We start from the raw sequence: 21,810 nt of genomic DNA, 5'->3' as shown, positions 1-21,810 counted from the left end.
TGAGAACAAACACTCTCCATTTTCAACAAGAAATTTTATGGAGAAGTTTCAACCGCTGAAATACTGGTTCACCTAACCCACTGTCATCTAGGAACCTCAGTTGAAGCACAACCCGTGCTCCCACTGCCATAAGTACCTCTGACTGGTCTACCTAAACCTTTCCACGCTCGTTCATCCTGAATCTGACATGTGGCTCTGGGTTTCTCTCTTGTAAAGATGATGAGCATATATTTATTCACACACAATAGCCTTAATCATAGATTATTGGACTATAATAATAAATAAATCCATTGTTTTAATTAATATTCTTATAATTGGGTTTATTTGGGCCTTAACTATTATTATTGTTAATTTTGTCTTTTTAGAGTAAATTATCCAGAGGAAGCATCTACCTTGTGAATGGGCCAAATATGCAAAAGTCCAAGTTGCTTCTTGAACCAAAACAAGAATCAAATTCTGAGGATAAGAAAGAGAAAATAAAATCTACAATATCTCAGAAACAGAATTGGAAGCAAATCTTCTGCAAATACAAGAATTATGGAAAGTGGAAACTGTTTACAAAATTCTAAACTGCAATATTTTCCCAAGATCCTTGGAGCAGAAAAGCCTATAAAAGGACACAAGCATCAAGGAGAGAAGAGAGAGCTTCATAGGGTTTTCTTAGTTTATTTTCTTCTTAGTAATTCTTTTGTTTTGCCTCCGCATGGAAGGCTAAACCTTTTTGGTTGATTCTTTTGTAATTCCCTATTGAGTTCTGAGGTTTTGTTCAATAAAAGTTTCGATTTTTAATTCTCTATAGCAGTTGTTTTTATTGTCTAATCTCCTGGAAAACTGGTTTTTGTGAGAGGTTGTACTTGAACGCATGATTGAGAGTCTTCCTTATCTTAAACTTTGGTTTCTTAGTTAGTTCGCATTGTTCTAATTAATTTCTTAAGCGGCATGATTCAAGGGAGAGGAGGTAAGCATTCCCATGGAGTATACGCATGGAACAAAGTGGGTATTGATTAAACTAGTAGACGCATGCTTTACTGGTGAGTTTCAGTTGAATCAGATCGGCGCATGTTCAATCTGGTTTAGCTCTGTTGGAGGATTGAAAAAAGATTAATCTTTAGAGAACCTATAAAGAATTCAATGGTGGAAGAACTTGGAGATCAACCGCTTTTTATTTGCTATTTTAATCTCTTTTATATTTTCTGCACAACTATCTCAAACCCCCTTTTTATCTTTATTGTTATTGCTAACTTTATTGCTTGCAGATAGATTCTAAACCCTAATCAACTGATTTTACTATTGGATTCGTTGGGAGACGACTTGGGGACATTTGTCCACAATTATACTATCATCTCTCTAGTGTTAGACAAGTCTACGCTAGAATCATATTAATTTGACAGCGAAACGACAGCTATCAAAAGACAACCCTCTTCTGCCCACGAGATTCTCTGAACTGGACTTTGTTTATTTTCTGAACTGGGATGGTCACTCCCTCAAATGGTAATTCGTCCATATACAACGAACTTCTCTTTCTTCCGCAAGCCATGACAAGATTTCCCTTGACGACCTTCCACTGTTGATTTTCGAACTTCACTTCATGTCCCTATTTGTCCAACTGCCTAACAGAAATCAAACTTTTCCTCTAGCTTGGAACAACTCTGACATCCTTCAAAGTCTAGAAACCAACTAGTGTCTTCAACACTATGTCACCATGCCCGTAACATCAAGAGTTCTGTTGTATGCTAGTCTTACCTTTCTAAAGTCTCCAATAACTAGATTCTGCAATGCTTCAGAATCCAGTTCCAGGAATCCACACTACTATCCGCACAACAGACTAAAAGGTCCTCGTCCGCGAAGTCTTCTACAATGTTGACATTTTATCATTTGGGCATTGATTCCTTAAATGCCCCACCTCCTTGTAGTTCCAACATGTTACACTTGAGCAATCTCGAGTCTTTAACTGACTCCTTCTTTTGTTCTTGCTCCTATTATCTCTGATATTTTCTTACTTCTGATGACATAGCGATTCACTGCATAATTCCCCAGAACTCCTTCTTTGGACATCCTCGCCAAGAATGAGATCACGAATCTTCTCAAAAGTGAATCCATCCCGTTGAACTGGTAACTGTAGTAACCGTTCCGGATCAACTATCGAGCAAAGACAATGGCAGTAGTAAAGCTTGAACTTCATCATCGAACTTAATGTTCACTGACATAAGTCTGGCTAAGATCGAATTCATTTTATTAATGTGCTCAGTAACTAAATTGTCTTAACTTCGTGCCGCAGCGAAAAGCAGCCACACCCCGCACCTATCACCGCACTGTCACTGCTGCACCAGTAGAAAATTGCACACGCCACCATGCGTATTCCGTCACTGCCATCACACTGCACTTCCAAGCCATCTCACTCACCGTAAGTACTTGCACCTGTTCGCTGTGAAACACGATCCACCGCCTTACTGGTGCACTTCGCCACACTGCCTAGACACGACCCTACTCCGAATAAGCCACCTGCACAACGTCGCAAGCCTCCACCACTGCTGTCATACTTGAAAGTGTTAAAACAGAAGAACTTATAGAAAGATAAGGAATTTGGGAGAAATCTTACGCTTTATTGAAGAATTAAACCGAGTTTTTCATGACGCAAATGGAACCGGGAATTGCCAATTCATACACTGCCAACTCCGACAATTTTGACGCAATCCAGGTCAGTTATTCTTAGTCGATTAGGTTTAGTTTTTGTTTCATAAAAAAAAGGGAATCGGTTCGCTACATAAAATATTTCATGTCACACTGAATACACATACCAAAATAATATCATAGATAGATAGATAGGTAGATTTCTTTTGTTGGATGGCAAAAGGATTATAAGTTTTTTTTTTTTTATCAGAAAAAAAAGGGTTATAAGTTAAATTTGTTATTTATTTTCTTTCTAAATAAAAACAGGTGAGAGGAGAAAATGATGGCTACAGAGGACAGTCACCTACAAATGATAAGAAGTGTAAAGGAGGGTGGAAAACTACAATTATCTTGCTAGGTACTGAAAAATGATGAGTTAATTCGTAATCCACTTTCTACTTTAGAAAAATCAGATACGAATGGCAACACATAAGTAAGTTGAATACAACATGTTTAAATTTAAGATTGCACTGGATGCAGTGAATCAAGCATTGGCCACACTGGCTTTCTTTGGAGTTGGAGTGAACTTGGTTTTGTTTCTGACTTGAGTCATTCGCCAAGACAGTGCTGAGGCTACCAACAATGTGAGCAAGTGGACCAGAACCGTTTACAGATTCTCCTTAATTGGAGCCTTTCTCAATGATTCTTACTGGGGTCGATACTTCACACTGTTTTTGCTCAATTGCAATTTTATCTGTTTGTGTTCCAGTTTTGTATTGTAAGGCATTTGTTCATGAAATTTCTATTTATTTATTGTTTTTTTTTAATATTTTTATTTGTTCATCAGATTCAACTTTTTAAGTTTATGCTCATTTATGTTGAGTTTGTGGCTATGCTCTTTAATGTTATTTTGCTCTTTTACATCTGTTCCACGTTTTTAAGGTATTTCTCTTTATTTATGGCTTTCTGATATTTGTATTTCTTCATGTGATTAGTTTTTTTTATGCAATGTGATTCTAATGTTTAATTTGTTCATAATATTTCTCAAGTAGTAGAAATATATATATATATATATATAAGTATTTGTTCTGTGCATAATCTATTTCAAGATAAAAACAACAAAACCTCAACAACTGTTCTTGGTAAACTGTTCTTAGCATTTAATGTTTTTTCTTCCTCATTGTTTTGCTTATATTGATTATGCACTTCCATTTCAGTTTGCTTTGACTAGATTCTACACTGCTCATCCTTTTTAAAGTTTCTTTTTGTTGAATATTTTATGCAATGCTCTTTTACCGTTTAACTTTGTTCATCATATTTCTCAACTAGCAAAAATATAAAAGTATTTCTTTTGTGCATAATCCATTTCAAGATAGAAACAACAGAACTTCATCAATTGTTATTGGTAAACTGTTCTTGGCATTTCATATATTTTTTCTTCCTAATTGTTTTGCTTCTATTAGATTATGCACTTTAGATTATGTGCATATTATGGTTTTCATATTGATAATAGTTCTGTCACATGTATTTTGCACTATATTTCATGTGGATGTTCATGTTATTTAGATTTCATATGGTTTTCATATCATTCTAACTAAAAGTATTTTGTTATGTGTAGGCTGCATTTGAAGAACACTCTCTAACCGTTTCTTATTAAATTTTATACTTGTAGAATTGATATTGGATGAAACAAATTTGTAGTTGTGTAAATACCAAATCATGAAAGGTATTAAGATGAATCATTTTTTTACATGATTTTTTATTGTTACTTACTCTTCTCAAAATTTGTGAGTTTGTTGATACTTGAACAATTTATTTATTTACGGTTATTATTTATATTTATGCATTATTTATATTAATTTTAGTATGTTTAGTTTCTTTATTTCTTATATGCTAATGTTTATTTCTTATATATTAATATTTGATTTATAATTTTTATTTATTTATTTTCTTATTTACATTTACATTTATATATATATATATGTATTTAATTATATATTTTATTTTTATACAAAATAATTAAGAAATCGTGTCAAATAAATCAAGTTTTGAGCATTGTTTTTGAAGCAGATATTAGCATACATGTTAGCATACCAAATTAATAAATTCGAGTTATTCGCTTTTTAAGATGAATCATTTTTTACATAATTGTTTATTGTTACTTACTTTCCTCAAAATTTGTGTTAGTTTGTTAATACGAACAATTTATTTATTTACCTGTATTATTTATCTTTATGCATTGTTTATATTAACTTTAGTATGTTTATTTTATTTATTTATTCTTATATACTGATGTATATTTTTTATATATTAATATTTGATTTTTAATTTGATTTATTTATTTTCTTATTTACATTTATATAATATATGTGTGTGTATAATTGTATAAATTATATTTTTATACAAAATAGTGAAGAAAATGCGCTAAATAAATCAACAAAACTTGAAGCGGGGTGAAAGAATTTAAGGATGTGAAATGATTTCAAAAAAGGCGATAAGATTGTGTTTTAAGAATAATTTAACATACTAAATAAAAAAAAATTGAGTTATTCGCATTTTATGATGAATATTTTTTTTACATAACTATTTATTGTTACTTATTTTTCTAAAACTTTGTGTATGTTTGTTGATACTTGAAGAATTAATTTACTTATATTATTTATGTGTATGTACTATTGTTTATATTATTTTTATTATGTTTAGTTTTTTTATTTATTCAAATATACTGATTTTTATTTTTTATATATTAATATTTATTTTATAATTTATTTATTAATAGATTAATAATATATTAAGAAAATAATAATTATTAAATTATACGCAATTATTGTACGATAGTTACATGCAATTAATTTAATAAAGAGAAAAAGTCTTACTACACTTGTATACATTGAAGTGATGTAAATAAACACAAGAAAATAAAAACATCTTCCTTCTCCTTACATCTTCTTACATACATTTTTCTTATATAATACTTTATAAATAATTAATATCTTACATTCTTTTTTCATATATATATATATATATATATATATATTACAACTGGTGCATAAGTTATTTGCGAGACAAATATTCTTTAATATACTTTTAACATAAATCATACAACAATGAAAACACTTAATTTAATTGAATTTATCAATATATTAAAATAATTTTAAATATTAATATTTTTAAAACTTTATATTTCACTACTTCTTTATATTTAAAACACAAATACTCGTCATATTTAATAGGGTAAATACAAAAGCAAAATTTGTATAAAAATTATAATTTTAAATAACTCCATTATGTTGGTTCTTTTTATCTCGTCTAGTCTTCTTCAAATGCTCAACAATAGACTTTTTCTCAACCAATTGAGATGTTCGGCTATATGGACTATCACCACAACATGTTTTCTTATTTTTTGTCCAAACAAGTTTTGTCTACTTACACCACTTTCCCATCCTAGAAAAATATTTTTTCAGGTCCATCAAATATATTTGACACTTCCATAATGATGACACCATCCACATTTCATCCAATATCGTCAATGCATTATTATCGATCCACAATGTCTTCACACGAGTACGATAATCCACCTGAGGACAACCAACCAGAATATAGTGATAATAATCCACTATCGTCGCTTTCTAATACCGAACACGATTCACAAGGATGACCTCGAAGACAAAGAAAAAAAATATCACATTGTCTCGTAGATAGTTAATTTCAGTCTATGTAATAACAACAATGTTATAATCTAGATTTACTTTCAATATTTTTTTTTTATACTTCATTTAATAGTCTCCTTCTTTATTTACTTTGTTTACTTGTACATTTTTTTCATTCAACAAACACAAATACACATACAACAAAATAATATAATACCATAATATACATGCTAATTAATTCTTAAACAAAGTTCATTAAATAATTTTTAACATAATTCATTAAAATATTATAAAATCAAATGCTAAATAAATTTTTAATACATCAATTCTTTGCTTCATATATGCTTATACACAAATTTTAAATACTTGATTACTTTCTTTAAATTATTAATTTTTACACTATTGTTTTTTTACATTTCCATTCATTTTTAATCAACACAACTCTATTAAACACACTACCTAAAAAATTTAAGTGAAAAAGTCGTGTGAGTATGAGATGACTTCAATATAAAATAAAAACAACGGAAATTGTCACATTTATGCATGACTTTAGTTGTTTTTATTTTGAACAGAAGTCATGTCACACCCTCACAAATTTAATTAAATCTTAATTCATCTTAATCAAAGTCGTGTTCTAGAAAGACAATTTTAGTTAGTCACATTTTTTTCATAAAAGTTGTTTTAATCTAACACAACTTCTTTATCTCATTTAAACTAGCCTGAAATCTTATTGTATTATGACAACTTCTATAGAATAGAAAACGTATCAACGAGATACGAATTACCCAAATTTTTATTTAATTTTTTTTCATTCTAATAAATACAAAAATAAATTATACAATTTTGACGAAAAACCCATGATCAAACCTTTCAATAAAATAATCAAACATAAATACTTCTTGGAAAAAATTCATAAATAGGGTTCACGAATAATATTATATTAAGGGTTTTGTTTCTCCATACTATCATTGGAGTAGTGAGTTGTGTTGACATGGTAATCCCAACTAAAGTATTCCATGTTTATGTAGTGAAAAAGATTAAAGAAAATAAAGTGAGTAAAAAGTATGAAAAATAAAAAAATAATTTCTTAAAAAATAAAATACAAAGTTCTAATTCTTTCCACCTTACTAATTTTTATCAATTAAATAATATGTGTATCCATTGTCCCCCTCCAATTTTTATCCAACCAAACAGGTCATATGAGAACGGGATGCATCCTGGTACATTGTTCCCTGTCTTTCGAAAACCTTTTCAATGGAGTCTCAGCTTCACCCAAAGCTCAACCATCTTTTATGCTTATTCATCCTTACCCTTTCATTTGCCCACGCTCAAGCTACTACCTTCGGATACTGCGGTACTTCCTCACTCTCCCTTTTATTCTCTTTGAAATTTTATCCTCCAATTCTGATTTTTTAGCTCATCACATTGGTCCTCCAGATTAAAATTCTAAACTTTATTTGTGGGGATTAAATTTTAATCGGATTCAATTTGTTGATAAATTCTGTTCTGTTTTTGATGTCATGCACAGGTTATGCATAATGAATTCACAGCTAATTGCGCCCAGTTACTCATGATATGGTCTCGTTGAACTTTAGTGACTTTCTTTTGTGTTTAATTTTCCATTGAAAATTTATGCAGCTGATGTGAACTATGATGTAAAGGTGTCTGGAGTTGAAATCACACCAGACCCTGTTGTACGTTCTAGGCCTGTCACCTTTAAAATTTCAGCTGCTACTGGTAAACCCTATCTTCTGTATCTTTATTTCATTTTGTTTTCTTTTCCCCCCAAATTCGTTTTTTCTTTCATGCAGGGACCAAGTGTTTTATGTTAACAAACTGTACTTATATTTATAACCCCGTGTGGTGATTACAGGGATAGACGAAATCATGGTATACTTATCTTATGTAGCATTTTAATACGTCACTTAATTATTTGAGTAAACCATCAATCAATCTAGTTTCTCAAGGATTTATGTAAAGTAAAATGTTACTTTCACAATTGAGCACAACCGTTTACAACTATGATGTGTCACAATGCAATTTTGAAATTGCTCCATCTTTTCATATGGAATTCACATTTCAGCAAAAAGTTATTTCTGTTTCCAGATTAAATTGTAATCTGGTGCAGGGTTGAGAACATATCAACACTCTTGAAGTGTTTAATGTCCATTTAATCCCTACTTAACTAAACCAATTTGAAGGAATCTTTAATGCTTAGGAGACTATTCAGTATTGTTTTTAGTACTCGAGGGATTAGTTATATAATTTGTTTACTTCAAGGACTATTTAGGAGAGAGTAATACATTAGATATGAAATTGATGGTTTATTGTAATTATTTTTAGTTGATTGTCAATAGATTTGCTGTCTATCTTGAATGCAGGTGAAGCTATTTATGGAGGAAAGTGGGTAATTATAGTTGCATACTTTGGCTTTGTTGTCCATAAAGAAATCCATGATTTTTGTGAGGAAGTATCTTGTCCTGTTGCTACTGGCAGTTTTGTGGTTGCTCACACCCAAAAATTACCTGCATTTGCCCCACCGGTTAGTTTCAGTTTACCAAATATAAGCTTTTAGCTATGAAGCCTATAAATAATCATACCCTATCATGAATGAAGTCTCCATTGACATCTATGAAGAGGCCCTTAACATATAACTTTGCAATTATAGAGTAAGACAAAGAGATTAATCTTCTGTCGAGCAGTAGAGATATTGTTTAGCAGCAATGCATGTTCTTGGTCTCTCATCTCATCTTCCAAACTCATTTTGCACCCTTTAGTGCAAAGTATGTGATGTGCCCATACATGTAGGTTTATATAAGCTGAAAAACTTAACATGTGATTACATTAGTTATCTGATTAAACGTATTAGATATTGTATTATTCTTTCCTTCTGTTCTATCTAATATGCTTCTGAATCTTATATAATTTATGGAATTTCATGAAGCTAGCTAGTGTAGAGTTGTAAAAATCTGTAATTGCCCTTTGGTATCCGGTTATGTATCAATAGTAATTTAAACTGACAGGTAAAATCAATCCAGTAAAATGGACAACTCTTAGAGTTGGTGTTTTTGTGTGTAACGCCTTGCTTTTGCGCTTATGAATCAAATCCTTAGAGTTCTATCCTAATAACCACCCAAGCTAGCTTTTGCAAAAGCCAACCCAACTATACAAGAAAGGGACTCGTGGATAGATAACTTGGATTTCGAAGGAGAGTTTGCAATGTGTGATACGGACTTACAATTGAGGGGAAGATCGAGAGGAATTGAAGTATAGAGTTAGAAGTCTCACATTAGGTGGAGATGAGTGAGATGAATAATATATAAAGAGAAAAATCTACAAATTCACCATCTTAAGGTTTTAAGAGGTTTTGAGTTGAAGGTGACATCAAATCTCTTATATACTCAATTACTAATTATGATGTAGTGTCAGACCTATCTACTCTTTCTTTGTGTGTCTGTGGTATCTTAGTCAAGTTTGCATTATATCCTCTTAAGGACTTATTTGTAGCTACCCTAATTTTAAGGACGACTTGTCTATTCTTGATATTCTCTTCTTGATCTTGGACTTGGCTTTTCATCAATTTTATTACCTGTTTTGTTGATGTAAAACTTTTATGTACTTCTGTTTTTGTTTCAAGCATGCTTTTTCTACGATAGCAGTTTACTGGGATGTAAACCTTTTCTACTTTTTGAATATGGAACAGTATACTGAGACCTGAGATCAATTCCTTGTCTGTAATGTTTACAGGGCACCTACACCGTGGAGATGACACTAAAAAATGAAAAGAACAAGCCATTAACATGCATCACCTTTAATTTAAAAATCGGTTGGGGATTTTTGGTGTCCAATATCTGAAGTGGCCATTGTTCTACTTAGCTACTTTGACAACTATCTCTGGTTGTTCTAAGTTCTAACCGAAGATATATCATCTTTGGCCAAACTCTTGTTAATAAAGATGAAATCTTAAGCTTCTATGAGTGAAGTTGTGGACAACAATTAGGAATGACTTCAACTCTAATGAAAAATAAGTAAGAATTTAATGAATGAAAGTCTATGTGTAGATGAAGTTTCAATGCGTTAAAGGTATAATAATGTAAATCATAAGAGTAAATATGAGTTTAATGACCCTCCATTTCCTTTTATATTTTTTCACGAAAAAACAGACATAAGAAAATAAATCCACTCTTTCACTAAGATTTCAATGATAAAAAAAATTCTCAAATAATATAAAAAATAATTGAATTGGTAGGTTATTATCGTTATTAAATGATTTGTGGATGATAAGTTATTTATATAATATTTGAGTTATATTTTGAAAATATTATATTTGATAGATATATTATGAGAAAGAAATACTTAAGAAAACATAATTATTGTACCGGTTGGTACCAGATAAGTCGGTCTCGATTTTGGTCACTGATCGAGTGAAAGAATGTATCAAGACACACAATAAAAGATATAGATATAAAAGATAGTGATGACAGTTACAACCGCACTTAATGACTCATAATTAATATCCCAAAATATGCGGGAGGTTTTTCCGACGAAGCAACTAAATAACTGATTAACTAAAGGGTGTTCATTCTTATTAATAAGGGACCACGATGCAAGTCAGTTAATAACTGATATTTGGCCCATCAAGGACAGAGTCCATCATAGGCAGAGCCCATAACCTGTGCTATAAATAAAGCTCTTTACACATGAACCAGATATATTTTTACCATTTACCAGAATATACTCTTTACAAGAGTACTTACTTAAGCATTGGAGTGCCTTTTACAAGTTATCCATTATCAAGTATGAACATTTAAGGAAAGAGTCTTGAAGGAAGCAAATAGAGGATTAATGACACATGAGTAATTGTACACCCAGTCACATGTATTATCTAGGCCCCTTTACCTATAAAAGTACAATTATTGTTGTAGATAAAAAGAAAAAAAAATGAAGAAACTACACCATTATAATTGTTTAACCATTATTGTAAGGTGCAAATATTCGATTCCACCATTACAGAAAATGAGTTGCTTTAAGTGTAAGAAGTCATGTAATGTATGAGTATACATACAAAATATTCTATATTGAAAATGCTCCAACTTAGATTTAAACTCTTTTTTTTAGTAAATGAATTAAATTCACATGAAACTTTTCCCGAAAACACACATACCACCACTCAAACAATAACAATGAGGACTTAACATAATAACACACATATTTGTTAGAATTCATATTAATCAATTGATGTTGACGAAGTTAATTGCACCTCAAGGGTCTTCCAACAACATCCTTAAATAAATATTCATTTAAAATTAATTATTATTAAAGCTTTGTGTGAAAAAACCTTATTTATATTTATGACTCTAATTTTGTCTTCTCTCTCTCTAGTGCCCAACCAGAAATTCTAACAATGATTATGAATGGTCTCAATATTGTGAAGGAATATGCGCCTTTGCATTTTAAAGCCTTCATTGCAAGTAGGTTTTGTATGCACACTAGACTAAGAGAAAGTTATTCTTCCTCTATGGTTTTAAATATACTTTTGGATTTAAAAATATATTTAAGATTTTTTATTTCATATTTCATAATCTTAAATATATTTTTGGATCCAAATATTGTACAACATAATAAATATTCAGATTATACAATTCATAATAATTTTTTAAATTATGGATTGCGCAATTTAAAATAAATTTTTAATTTATACAATCCAAAATATTTCCAACTCAGGAATAATTTGAACTTATTCTAGACCTATAAAAGGAAGAAAATATGGGGAGTTAAAAGAAATTTTAAAAGGAAATAATAATTGAATAAACAATTATCATTACAAGAAAATAATTAAATATAAATTAATTATAGAAAAAAAATATTTAGTTACTATATTGACTAAATTAGATATTATTTTAAAAACTAAAAAATTATTGATATCTAAAGTAATTTCTATTATTAATAGAAAATTATAAATTAATTTATAAATTGACATCTAATTAGTTACTAAGTTTTTAGCTACCATTTATCTAATTTTAATAGTTTTAGTTTTATTATGTGCATATGTAAAAAATTATTTTTTTATAAATATTTATTTTGCAATAGTTTCAATTATTGAATATGATATTTCATATTTGGTGAAAGGAAAACAAACAAGAAGATAAAAAATACATCACCTATACATGCCGAATCACGTCCTCTGTATTGTCAAGTACTTAATAACTACCCGACATGTTGGTCATTTGGCATAGAGGGACAAAGCACAGACAATTGCTTCCTGCCCCCGATCAATTGTGACTCGTACCCGACATATTTTTAAAAATCCTACAATGCCCTTGTCTTCTTCACTTATGAAAACATTGAATGGTGAGGAAAAGGAAGTTCATGGATGTGTGAAGCTTTGCTTTGAGTTGCAAAAGAGGAGGTTACATTCATTGTTGTGCACGAACATTCAGTGTAAGCTTCGTTTGCCAAGTTAATGAGGTAAGTCATCCATTTTCAGGCATTTTCGTTCAGTTTCTGGTTTTTGTTCGAGCTCAGTTGGTCCTGGATATCGGTATCCGGAAATCTGTTTTTTTCTTACGGATATTAATATCTGGAAGTCAAAATTTTCAATACGGGATATTAATATCTGGAACTGTGGCTCGTTGCTTCCGGACGCTGATATCCGTAGTTCATCATTGCCTTACGGATGAAAATATCTAGAACTAGTTTATGCAATCCGGATATATATATTTAGAAGCTAACTGTTGATATTTTTTTGGTTATGGATTTATTTATCCGGAAGCTAAGTGTTCATTTTTTTCAACATCCGAATGGATACAATAGAGTCATACATGGGAGTTTTAGGGGAGATTGATGTGTGGGATGGATTAGATGATGTTGATCTAGAGCAGTCAATAAGTTATAACGCATTAGATAATGAACACAAGGCACATGAATGTAGTGAGGCATTTTCTACAAATGAGGTATGGTCAATGTTGGGTTGTGAATGTTTTTTTTATGAATTATTTTTAAATTTGGCATATGTTATTGTAGGTATTTCGTGATCGAGATGAGCTGTTAGAGTGGGCGAGAAGTGTTGGCTATAGTTATGGGTTTGTCATTGTTATATTAAGGTCAGATACATGGACGAGCCAACGAGGAAGGATGACCTATGTATTGTTAGGTTGTGAGAGAGGAGGTAAATATAGACGGTATAAAAAAGAAGTAGATGTCAGTCAAACTGGAAGTAGGAAGTGTGAGTGTCCTTTCAGATTGCGAGGCAAACCAGTCAAAGGTGGTCAAGGGTGGATGGTTGAATTAATTTGTGGTTCTCACAATCATGACTTGGCAGAGACAATGGTGGGTCATCCGTATGCTGGAAGGTTAAGTATAGAGGAAAAGGTTATGGTTGAGAATATGAGTAAAACTTCGGTGAAGCCAAGAAATATTTTACTAACCATGAAAGAGAGAAATGAGAAGAATGTGACAACTATTAAGCAGGTTTATAATGCAATCACTGTTCACCGAAGATCACAAAGAGGTCATAGAACAGAAATGTAGCAACTGATGTTGTTACTGGAGCGAGACAGATACGTGCATTGGTGTAGGTGTGATGAGTGTTGGGTTTAATAGTGCCAAAGTTCAAGAGGGGGGGTGAATTGACCTTTTAAAACTTTCTCGCAGAAACAGTGTTTAACACAGTTTTACAGAAAATAAATCGATTTATGTAAAAATGAACAGATTTATTTCAGCACTGTTTTTGTTTGAAAAGCTTTTAATACAGCAAGGTTAATCACAAGATTATGCAGATAGATTTTCCAGATGCACACACATAGATATCAGATTGAAAAACAGTGAAACACAGAAAACAACAAACCTTAATTCCACTTAATGTGATTTAGGTTCAGTTAAGGGCTTGACAATTTGTGAGACAATCTATCACATACAACCTGTTTTATTAGCCTTTAACAGATTATCAGTGTTCTTATTGAAACCAGACAGTTTTCCATAAATTAAGAACAATGTGCACAACGCCCAGAAAGAACAGATTTATTTTCAATTGAACAGATTTATTTCTTTGTTGTTTTATCAATTATGCAGAAACGAAATTGCAGAGAGTGAGAGAGAATGAACACAAGCAGTTATACTGGTTCACTCAACTGAGCTACATCCAGTCTTCACCAACACCAGGTGGAAATCACTAAAACACAGTACAATCAAGTACAATTCCCACTGTTCTTGAAACCTACAAGAACTTAGGTACTCTTGCTGAAAAAACCTATTTCAGCACACACACACCCACTCTTCAAGAACACCTATCAAGAAGAGTGTTCAACCAAACTATTACAAGAAATGAGAAGTGAAACGACTACACCTGATTGAGGATACTAAGATCTGCCTTAAACCAGTAGGCAAGATTGCTAGAACAGTAGCTGCACCTCACACCAAGCTTTTGGAACCAAAACCAAGAACAAGCACTTTGTGATTTTTGAAATCTTTGAAGAACAAATGCTAATCCTTTGTAAACTTTTGATTCTCTGTTGTAAAACTTGTTTTTACAAATGTATGAACTATTGAATGAATATTAAACTCAGAAACAAGTTTGCATTTTATAGAAAACCAACTTATAACAGATTTTTGAAAAACAGTTAAAGCTGTTATAAAATGAACAGATTGAAAATAAAATGAACAGATTTATTTTCAAAAAACAGTTAGAGAATTTGTTAAGTGAGGGGACTTAGTCAACCATTCTGGTGCTGAGATAAAACTGAAAATCGTTTAAGCTTGACATGGCACCAGAGACAAAAAGAATCTATTCATTTACAGATGAACAGATTTATTTTTCAAAACGAAAACAGAGAAAGTTTAACTGTTTAAAACTCAGTCGTTTTGAAAGATCGAAGACTTAGTCAAAATACATGATGCACAAAATCTAATTTTTACAAGACTTAGCCAAGACATCAGTGTAAAAAAGAATCTGTTTATTTAGAAAAGAACAGATTTATTTTTATGCAGTAAACGTGTTTTTTGTAAAACATGTGAAAAACAGTTTAAGAAAACTTATGTTTGTTCTTATCACATGGCCAGTGGTTATGAGGTGAGTTACTCAGCAAAAAGCCCACTGTTAGACAACCTCTAAGCACTACCTAAGACACACTTAAAGCAAAGCAAAATACAAATGAAATGTACATTGAAGTCTTCATCAAACACAATCTTGAAGGAGCAGCAACCATCTTCAACAATGAGGTCTCTAATATTGTGCAAGATATATTTTGGACACACCCAGATTCAGTAAAACTGGTGAACTCATTTAATATTGTCATATTAATGGATAGTACGTACAAGGCGAACAAGTATAGGATGCTGTTACTTGAGGTTGTTGGGATTACGTCTACAGGTTTGACTTTCTCCGTTGCATTTTGTTTACTAGCAGCAGAAAAGGAAAAAAAAAATTTTGGGCCCTTGACAGACTTAAAGGGTTGTTTTTGAGAGTTGATTCATGCCATAGGGTGGTGGTATGTGATAGAGATGTTGCCTTAATGAATGCAATTAGAATGGTGTTTCCCGAAGCTTATAATTTGCTTTGTCGGTTTCACATTGATAAAAATGTGAAAGCAAAATGTAAAATGTTGGTGCATCCAAGAGAGGCATGGGATCAAGTAATGGAAGTGTGGGGATCTGTTGTGGATTGTGATATTGTTGAGGCCTTCGAAGATCGTGTCAATGCTCTTCGAGTTGTCTGTTCTCCATGGCCTATATTTGTTGATTATGTGATGAATACATGGTTACGTCCACATAAAGAAAAATTTGTCAAGGCATGGATAGATAAGGTGATGCACTTAGGAAACACAACAAGTAACAGAGTTGAGGCGGCACACTAGAGCCTAAAGAGAGTTCTTCAGAATTCGATGGGGGATTTATGTTTCTGTTGGGATTCCATCAATAAGATGATTATTTTACAACATAATGCAATCAAAGCTTCATTCCAAAAGAATTTGCATGTGGTTGGACATCGGTTTAAGGTTACAACTTACAAAAAATTGTTAGGTTTTGTGTCTAAATATGCTTTGAACCTTATTTCGGAAGAGCTTGATAGGGTTAAATCAGTGGGGTTTGATAAAAGTAGGTGTGGATGTAGTCTTACATGTACTCATGGTCTTCCTTGTGCGTGTCAATTGGCTTCATTTGGTGTTGGTAGCATACCACTTAAATCAGTACATGTGATGTGGACTCGTTTAAGCTTTGAAGACATTGCAACTGAAGAATCTTCATCTGAGTTGTCAATTGATAAAGAGTTTGAGGTCATCGCGAAGCGGTTTAAAGAGTTGGATGTTGCAGGTAAGGTTAACATCAAAAGTAAATTGCAGGAGATTGCCTTTCCAGAGAAGACATCTATTTACGCACCAGATCATAAGGTGAAAACAAAAGGTGCTGTAAAGATGTCTCGTCCTACCAAATTCATGAGATCAACTAAGCAAATCCCTTCTTATTTTAAACATGTGGATTTCTTACACTCACAACATAATAGGTGCGCAAGCAAAAAATCTAATGAAGAAAGCTTACCAGAAATTGTACCAGCAAAATGTATTCCTTTCCTTGATCAGTTCCCTATAGGGTATCATCCATATATTGTTGATGTTGTTGACGTTAAGGCTGATGGCCATTGTAGCTACCGTGTTGTTGCTGCCCAATTGGGAATGGGAGAGAAGTCATGGGTTGTTGTTCGAATGAATTTGTTAAAAGAACTAAGTGAATGAAGACAAGAATATGTTCAACTCTTTGGTGGTGATGATAGATATGAATACTTGAAGAAGTCACTTCTAGTGGAACACATGTCTATGGTACAAACCACTCACACCATTTCATTTTTACATTGCATTTCTTTATTTAACTTTGTTTCTCAATTGTACTTGCAGGCATGAACAAATAAGTGGATGACAATTCCAGACATGGGATATGTTATTGCAAATCAATATAATGTCATTCTTGTTTCTTTGTCCATGTTACAATCATTGAGTATTTTTCCTTTAAGAATCCAAGCACCAAGTAACTTCCGTCATCACCGAATCATTGCAATTGGGCATGCCCACGGAAATCATTTTGTGCAGGTATAAACTAAACCAATCAAGATTTATGTGCTAAATTAAGATTTATGTACCTTATATTTATTACCTTTATAGGTCAAGCTCAAAGATGGTTGTCCAATTCCACCTACGGATATATTGTGGGCATCACATCGTTATCCGGCGGCCAAACTTGGTCAACATACTACACTAGCCAGATACAAGTTTATACCCAACTAATGTCCATTAGACGATATTTGTAATCATAACATTTGTAATAGATGCATGTTTAGCGTAATTGAATGTACATTTGCAATGGTTATGTATTTAGTATATTTGAAATGGTTATGTATTCAGTACATTAGCAATGTTGAATAGATTTTGGAGTTGTCCTACACAATTATGAGGAGCATACGGATGGCCATATCCGAAAGTCAGTGAAGTGCTTGCGGATATTAATATCCGGAACTCAAGCAGTAGGCTACAGATAAAAATATCCATAAGTCACATTTGCGCGTGCAGATAAAAAAATCCGGAAGTGTGTGAGGTGTCTACGGATGTCAATATCCGGAAGTGAGTGAGGTGTCTACTAAAACAGAAGTAACATGAAGCAAAAACCGATAAGGTTCAATTATAAAATTCATATTGAAACATATAGATAAGGTTCAAATACATTGTCATGGATAAAAATATTACATAAAAAGAAATCCTAATACATTGTCAATCATTCCTACGTGCATGTCTCCTGACATAAACAACTCTTTCATCAGTCGCTCCTCGTGCTAACATAATGGTTGCTTGTATGCCTTCCCAAACAGGGTGGCCCTCCACGACATCGCCATGATCAAGTAATGGTTGCAATGTCTCTGTAATTCTACGACAAATACCCTACAAGCATGAATGACATACTATTAGAAAAAAATAATACAAATTAATACGTTAACAAGGTTAGAAGCATACCAGAGCAGGATGTCACTCCTCAGGATGACTTGGCACTGCTTCGTGATCACGTGCATCTGAGGGTACCGGTACAGGACGGTCATCCTCATCCGTATTAATCACATATAGATGTGATACAGATCTAAACCAAGCCATGTACTCTTGAATGCAAGCGCCAGGATGAGGTGCTATGGCATAGTCATTTATGACATAATCATTGAAATGTAACCATCGACGATCCATTTCATTTGTATCCGGATGACCATGTCCAAGTACAGATGGGTTGCAAGGGATGATATGTGTATAGCCATACTGACGCAGAACACATTCTGGCATGTGCAACTGTCTCCAATTTCCAAGCCTCAAATAACCACAGAACAAGGAAATCCACTCGAATGGACGTTCTTCCCTATGCTCGTTGTATGGACAAAACCGAATGGAAACTGGTGTCAATATATCCAACTGTGATCGAACAACAATAATTGAAGTACCTTTTCCAGCATCATACAACCTACACCGAGATTGATCTTCAGAATACAATGCTTGCATACGTCTCATCCCTATAGACGGGAAGTGCTCATAAATCCCCCCCTGCAACAATGTGGCATAACCAGCTAGTTGCTTAGTGTTTGCATAACTACAATCTCCTAGCTGCTAATACATGTGAGTTAGGGCAACTACTGTCCAAGAATATCCCCCGGTAAGCCTCAAATCAACAAAAAATCCAAGATAAAAGACACTGACTGATGTAGCACTCTTGTCCGCAAAAATAGTGCAACCGACAAGGTGAAGAAAGTATGCTCTGGCAGCCACAGTCCACTGCCTCCTTGAGCATGCGTCTTCATACCTTAGCCAACTCAAGCGCACATGAGCTCCCCGGCAGTGTCTTGTTTCTTCAGATGCAAGTGCACGATCAACACGGAGGGATTCTACCAATAAATCATTCGCCGAATCTGAATCTAAGGTTTCCTGCGTGTAAAAATGACCGACAATGGGTAAATGCAACAAATTAGACACATCATCAAGAGTGATGGTCATCTCCCCAACCGGTAAGTGAAAACTGTTTGTCTCTGCATGCCACCTCTCTACAAAAGCACACAGCAGTCCTCGGTCTAAACTCTCATAACTAGCATGAAGCAAACCACCTAAGCCAGACAATTCTACAACAGCTTGTATGCGTTCATGAGGTTCTCCTAACTTATTTATCTTCCTCCCATGTGAAACCACCTTCAACTCACCACGATCCTACAATAATCAACATATATCATCAATAAATAGATACATACTAAATTCAAAAAATTATCTTTCATTACTTACCAAACCATTCCACAACTGTCTGGCTACATGATGTTCATAATTAACGAGTAAGGACTTATCCAATGGCCCTCCTGGATAGCCTTCATCATCCACTTCAACTTCTTCTTGTTCAATATAATCTTCAAAGTGTTCATTTAGAATTGACGTACTTGGGCCACCTCGTTTTCTTCTCACCAATGCAGTTGGTCGCACACGGTCCAAATTAGAACTTCCTCCACCTCTAGTCCTCACCATCTAACATTCAATCCAACATATATAAAAATTTATAACACATATAGTATAAAAGAACCTATAAATTAATCCGTACAAGCAAAACAACAACACTAATACGGATATTAATATCCGCAGAACAACAACAAATTTCGGATAAAAATATCTGCAACACATAACTCTATTACGGATAAAAATATCCGCAAGTCAAAACTATATTTCGGATAAAAATATATTGAATCTATAACCACAATATTTTCCACGCTTTTCCACTCCTTGATACAAACGGACCTTAAAGGAAAAATGTATTGAATCTATAACCACAATATTTGTGAATTTGACATATCATCATTGACTTGAGTGTCAAAGTATATTTGCAGGTACCCACCACCAAGACATTGAGATATTGAAAGAACAAAAAGACAAAGAGTCGAAGGACTCAATAATCGAGGAGTTTAGAGACTTAATAGAGGAGATCCCACCTTGTTTAACCGTGTAAGAAGTGAACAAAATCAAATCTTCTGCCCCGTCAATTAGTCTTCTTAGGAATAAAAACCTCTTTGATTCTACCCCTATCTATGAAAGACCCTCAACATATTTGATTCGTCGAGTTTGAAAAACTTGGGAAAAAGAAGGATGTTTCATTTTTGTTGTTACGATTGAACTCTCTACATGCCATTTGGACTTGACTTGACTTGACTCACTCTAATATCGTCATAATCCAGTATGAGATAGGTGAAAGTAATAAATATTGTTTAATATATGCACTTATCTTAATTAACGTATATATTTATATGATTATAGTAAACTTCTAATACTATACCTAAATTAAGATAATTTATCGGATTAACTTACTTTCCATTATGTTATTTATAATAGTATTAAGAATATATTTTTGGATTTTTAAAAGTGATGTCAATTTCATCATTTGAAAGGTATGCGGTCAATGTTTTTAATGGGGTTCCGGTTGCGTATGATACCGTAATACTCCATTTGGTATTATTTTTGTTTGATAAAACCAACAAGATAATTGGGGATTGTTATAGGATTAGGATACTAATAACATAAGAGGCACATGATGAAAAGTATATCAACACATGAGATCGGTTCATCACGTGAAGAAATGAGTGAAGCGCCAACTTTACAGTAATAAAATAGTGCAAGCTGCTACCATTAGGGTTTTCTTCAGACCCACAACCATCATTTTATCTGCCATAGTCTCGTGCCACAGCATTTTTTGGATCCGTTTTCCTTTTCAAAACTTACTAGAACAATTTTTTACATCCTATTTAAAATATTTATTCAATTTTATCATGATAAGATGTGCCAATTCACAACGTCTTTGTATATTATGATAATTGTTTTCTGTTTTTCTCTTTTAGGTTTGTCATTTTAAGATATTTTTATTTTATTTATCTCTCATTTTTTAAATTAAAGATAATATTAATTTTTTTGTTACATTCTTATAATGTGTTTTGGTGAATATTTTTTAGAGAGTTCTTCATTTTATAGAAATTTAAAATTTTATATCATAAAATTTAATAAACAAATTTAAAAGAAGCTAAAATTTTAGAGATTTATAAAAATAATTTAATTATTTAAATTTACAAATTTCAAAATTTACCTAAATAAAATTTTGAATTCTTCATATCAAATATATACTTTTCTTTCTATATTTCTTTTCGAGCAATCTTAATCAAAAGATTGTCAATTTAAATTCGATTTATTTGTGTAGACTTAGTTAAGATTGAAATGTTATTGCCACAATATTTTTCAAAAAGCCTTGTACAATATTAAAAAATGAAAAGTAAAGAAGATAGTAATTTTATCCCATTAAATAGATTTTATTACTGTATATCAAAAAAATTTAATTAGAAAATGAAATATTGTAAGAATTTAGTTAAAATGTTACCGTTACACAATGCATAGTTTTATATATTTAAGTATTTTTAATCAATGATGTAAACGTCTCTTCACCAACCGTACATAATAATTAATTTCATAATTAGAATGATTTTTTTAATGTGTTGACTGTCTCCTTTTATTTATTT

The 21,810-nt window shown here is 32.3% G+C and overlaps 5 protein-coding genes across 5 annotated transcripts in view; 3 read left to right on the top strand and 2 right to left on the bottom strand.

Moving 5' to 3' along the window:
- The window catches only part of LOC137834383 (cellulose synthase-like protein H1), a 19,090-nt gene extending 16,696 nt beyond the window's left edge, over nt 1-2,394 (bottom strand). The window contains exons 1-2 of the mRNA XM_068642439.1: nt 2,309-2,394; nt 1,957-2,116 (exon numbers count right to left, since the gene is read on the bottom strand). Of these exons, the coding sequence (XP_068498540.1) occupies nt 1,957-2,116; nt 2,309-2,394 (246 nt within the window). The remainder of the gene's footprint in view (nt 1-1,956; nt 2,117-2,308) is intronic.
- Nucleotides 2,395-7,437: 5,043 nt separating this feature from the next.
- On the top strand, nt 7,438-10,309 carry LOC137835579 (uncharacterized). Its single transcript, XM_068644152.1, has 4 exons — nt 7,438-7,614; nt 7,899-7,997; nt 8,642-8,802; nt 10,008-10,309. Exons 1-4 carry the CDS (start codon nt 7,515-7,517, stop codon nt 10,113-10,115), a joined length of 468 nt encoding a protein of 155 aa, XP_068500253.1. The 5' UTR covers nt 7,438-7,514; the 3' UTR covers nt 10,116-10,309.
- Nucleotides 10,310-13,060: 2,751 nt separating this feature from the next.
- LOC137834382 (uncharacterized) lies at nt 13,061-16,111 on the top strand. Its single transcript, XM_068642438.1, has 3 exons — nt 13,061-13,213; nt 13,284-13,786; nt 15,628-16,111. The coding sequence occupies exons 1-3, from the start codon at nt 13,061-13,063 to the stop codon at nt 16,109-16,111; spliced, it is 1,140 nt and encodes a 379-aa protein (XP_068498539.1).
- Nucleotides 16,112-16,138: 27 nt separating this feature from the next.
- Nucleotides 16,139-16,987, top strand: LOC137834381 (uncharacterized). Its single transcript, XM_068642437.1, has one exon. The coding sequence runs from the start codon at nt 16,139-16,141 to the stop codon at nt 16,985-16,987; it is 849 nt and encodes a 282-aa protein (XP_068498538.1).
- Nucleotides 16,988-18,265: 1,278 nt separating this feature from the next.
- LOC137834380 (protein MAIN-LIKE 1-like) lies at nt 18,266-19,783 on the bottom strand. The gene is made up of 3 exons (XM_068642435.1): nt 19,550-19,783; nt 18,977-19,477; nt 18,266-18,883 (listed from the first exon to the last, which is right to left on the bottom strand). The coding sequence occupies exons 1-3, from the start codon at nt 19,781-19,783 to the stop codon at nt 18,266-18,268; spliced, it is 1,353 nt and encodes a 450-aa protein (XP_068498536.1).
- Between the last annotated feature and the right edge of the window lie 2,027 nt (nt 19,784-21,810).

The sequence above is a fragment of the Phaseolus vulgaris genome, chromosome 5, assembly GCF_000499845.2.
Source record: "Phaseolus vulgaris cultivar G19833 chromosome 5, P. vulgaris v2.0, whole genome shotgun sequence".
Taxonomy (NCBI): Eukaryota; Viridiplantae; Streptophyta; class Magnoliopsida; order Fabales; family Fabaceae; genus Phaseolus; species Phaseolus vulgaris.
This window is presented reverse-complemented; position numbering and strand designations above follow the sequence as displayed.

Bases quoted from the DNA above. Each gene is read 5' to 3' on its own strand.
- LOC137834381 (XM_068642437.1), top strand. From the start codon at position 16,139: ATGGGGGATTTATGTTTCTGTTGGGATTCCATCAATAAGATGATTATT.
- LOC137835579 (XM_068644152.1), top strand. From the start codon at position 7,515: ATGGAGTCTCAGCTTCACCCAAAGCTCAACCATCTTTTATGCTTATTC. The intron at 7,615-7,898 runs GTACTTCCTCAC...AAATTTATGCAG, and splicing joins TACTACCTTCGGATACTGCG to CTGATGTGAACTATGATGTA. The intron at 8,803-10,007 runs GTTAGTTTCAGT...TAATGTTTACAG, and splicing joins TACCTGCATTTGCCCCACCG to GGCACCTACACCGTGGAGAT.
- LOC137834382 (XM_068642438.1), top strand. From the start codon at position 13,061: ATGGATACAATAGAGTCATACATGGGAGTTTTAGGGGAGATTGATGTG. The intron at 13,214-13,283 runs GTATGGTCAATG...ATGTTATTGTAG, and splicing joins AGGCATTTTCTACAAATGAG to GTATTTCGTGATCGAGATGA. The intron at 13,787-15,627 runs GTAGCAACTGAT...TTACGTCTACAG, and splicing joins AGAGGTCATAGAACAGAAAT to GTTTGACTTTCTCCGTTGCA.
- LOC137834380 (XM_068642435.1), bottom strand. From the start codon at position 19,783: ATGGTGAGGACTAGAGGTGGAGGAAGTTCTAATTTGGACCGTGTGCGA. The intron at 19,478-19,549 runs GTAAGTAATGAA...TGATTATTGTAG, and splicing joins GACAGTTGTGGAATGGTTTG to GATCGTGGTGAGTTGAAGGT. The intron at 18,884-18,976 runs GTCAGTGTCTTT...ATGTATTAGCAG, and splicing joins CGGACAAGAGTGCTACATCA to CTAGGAGATTGTAGTTATGC.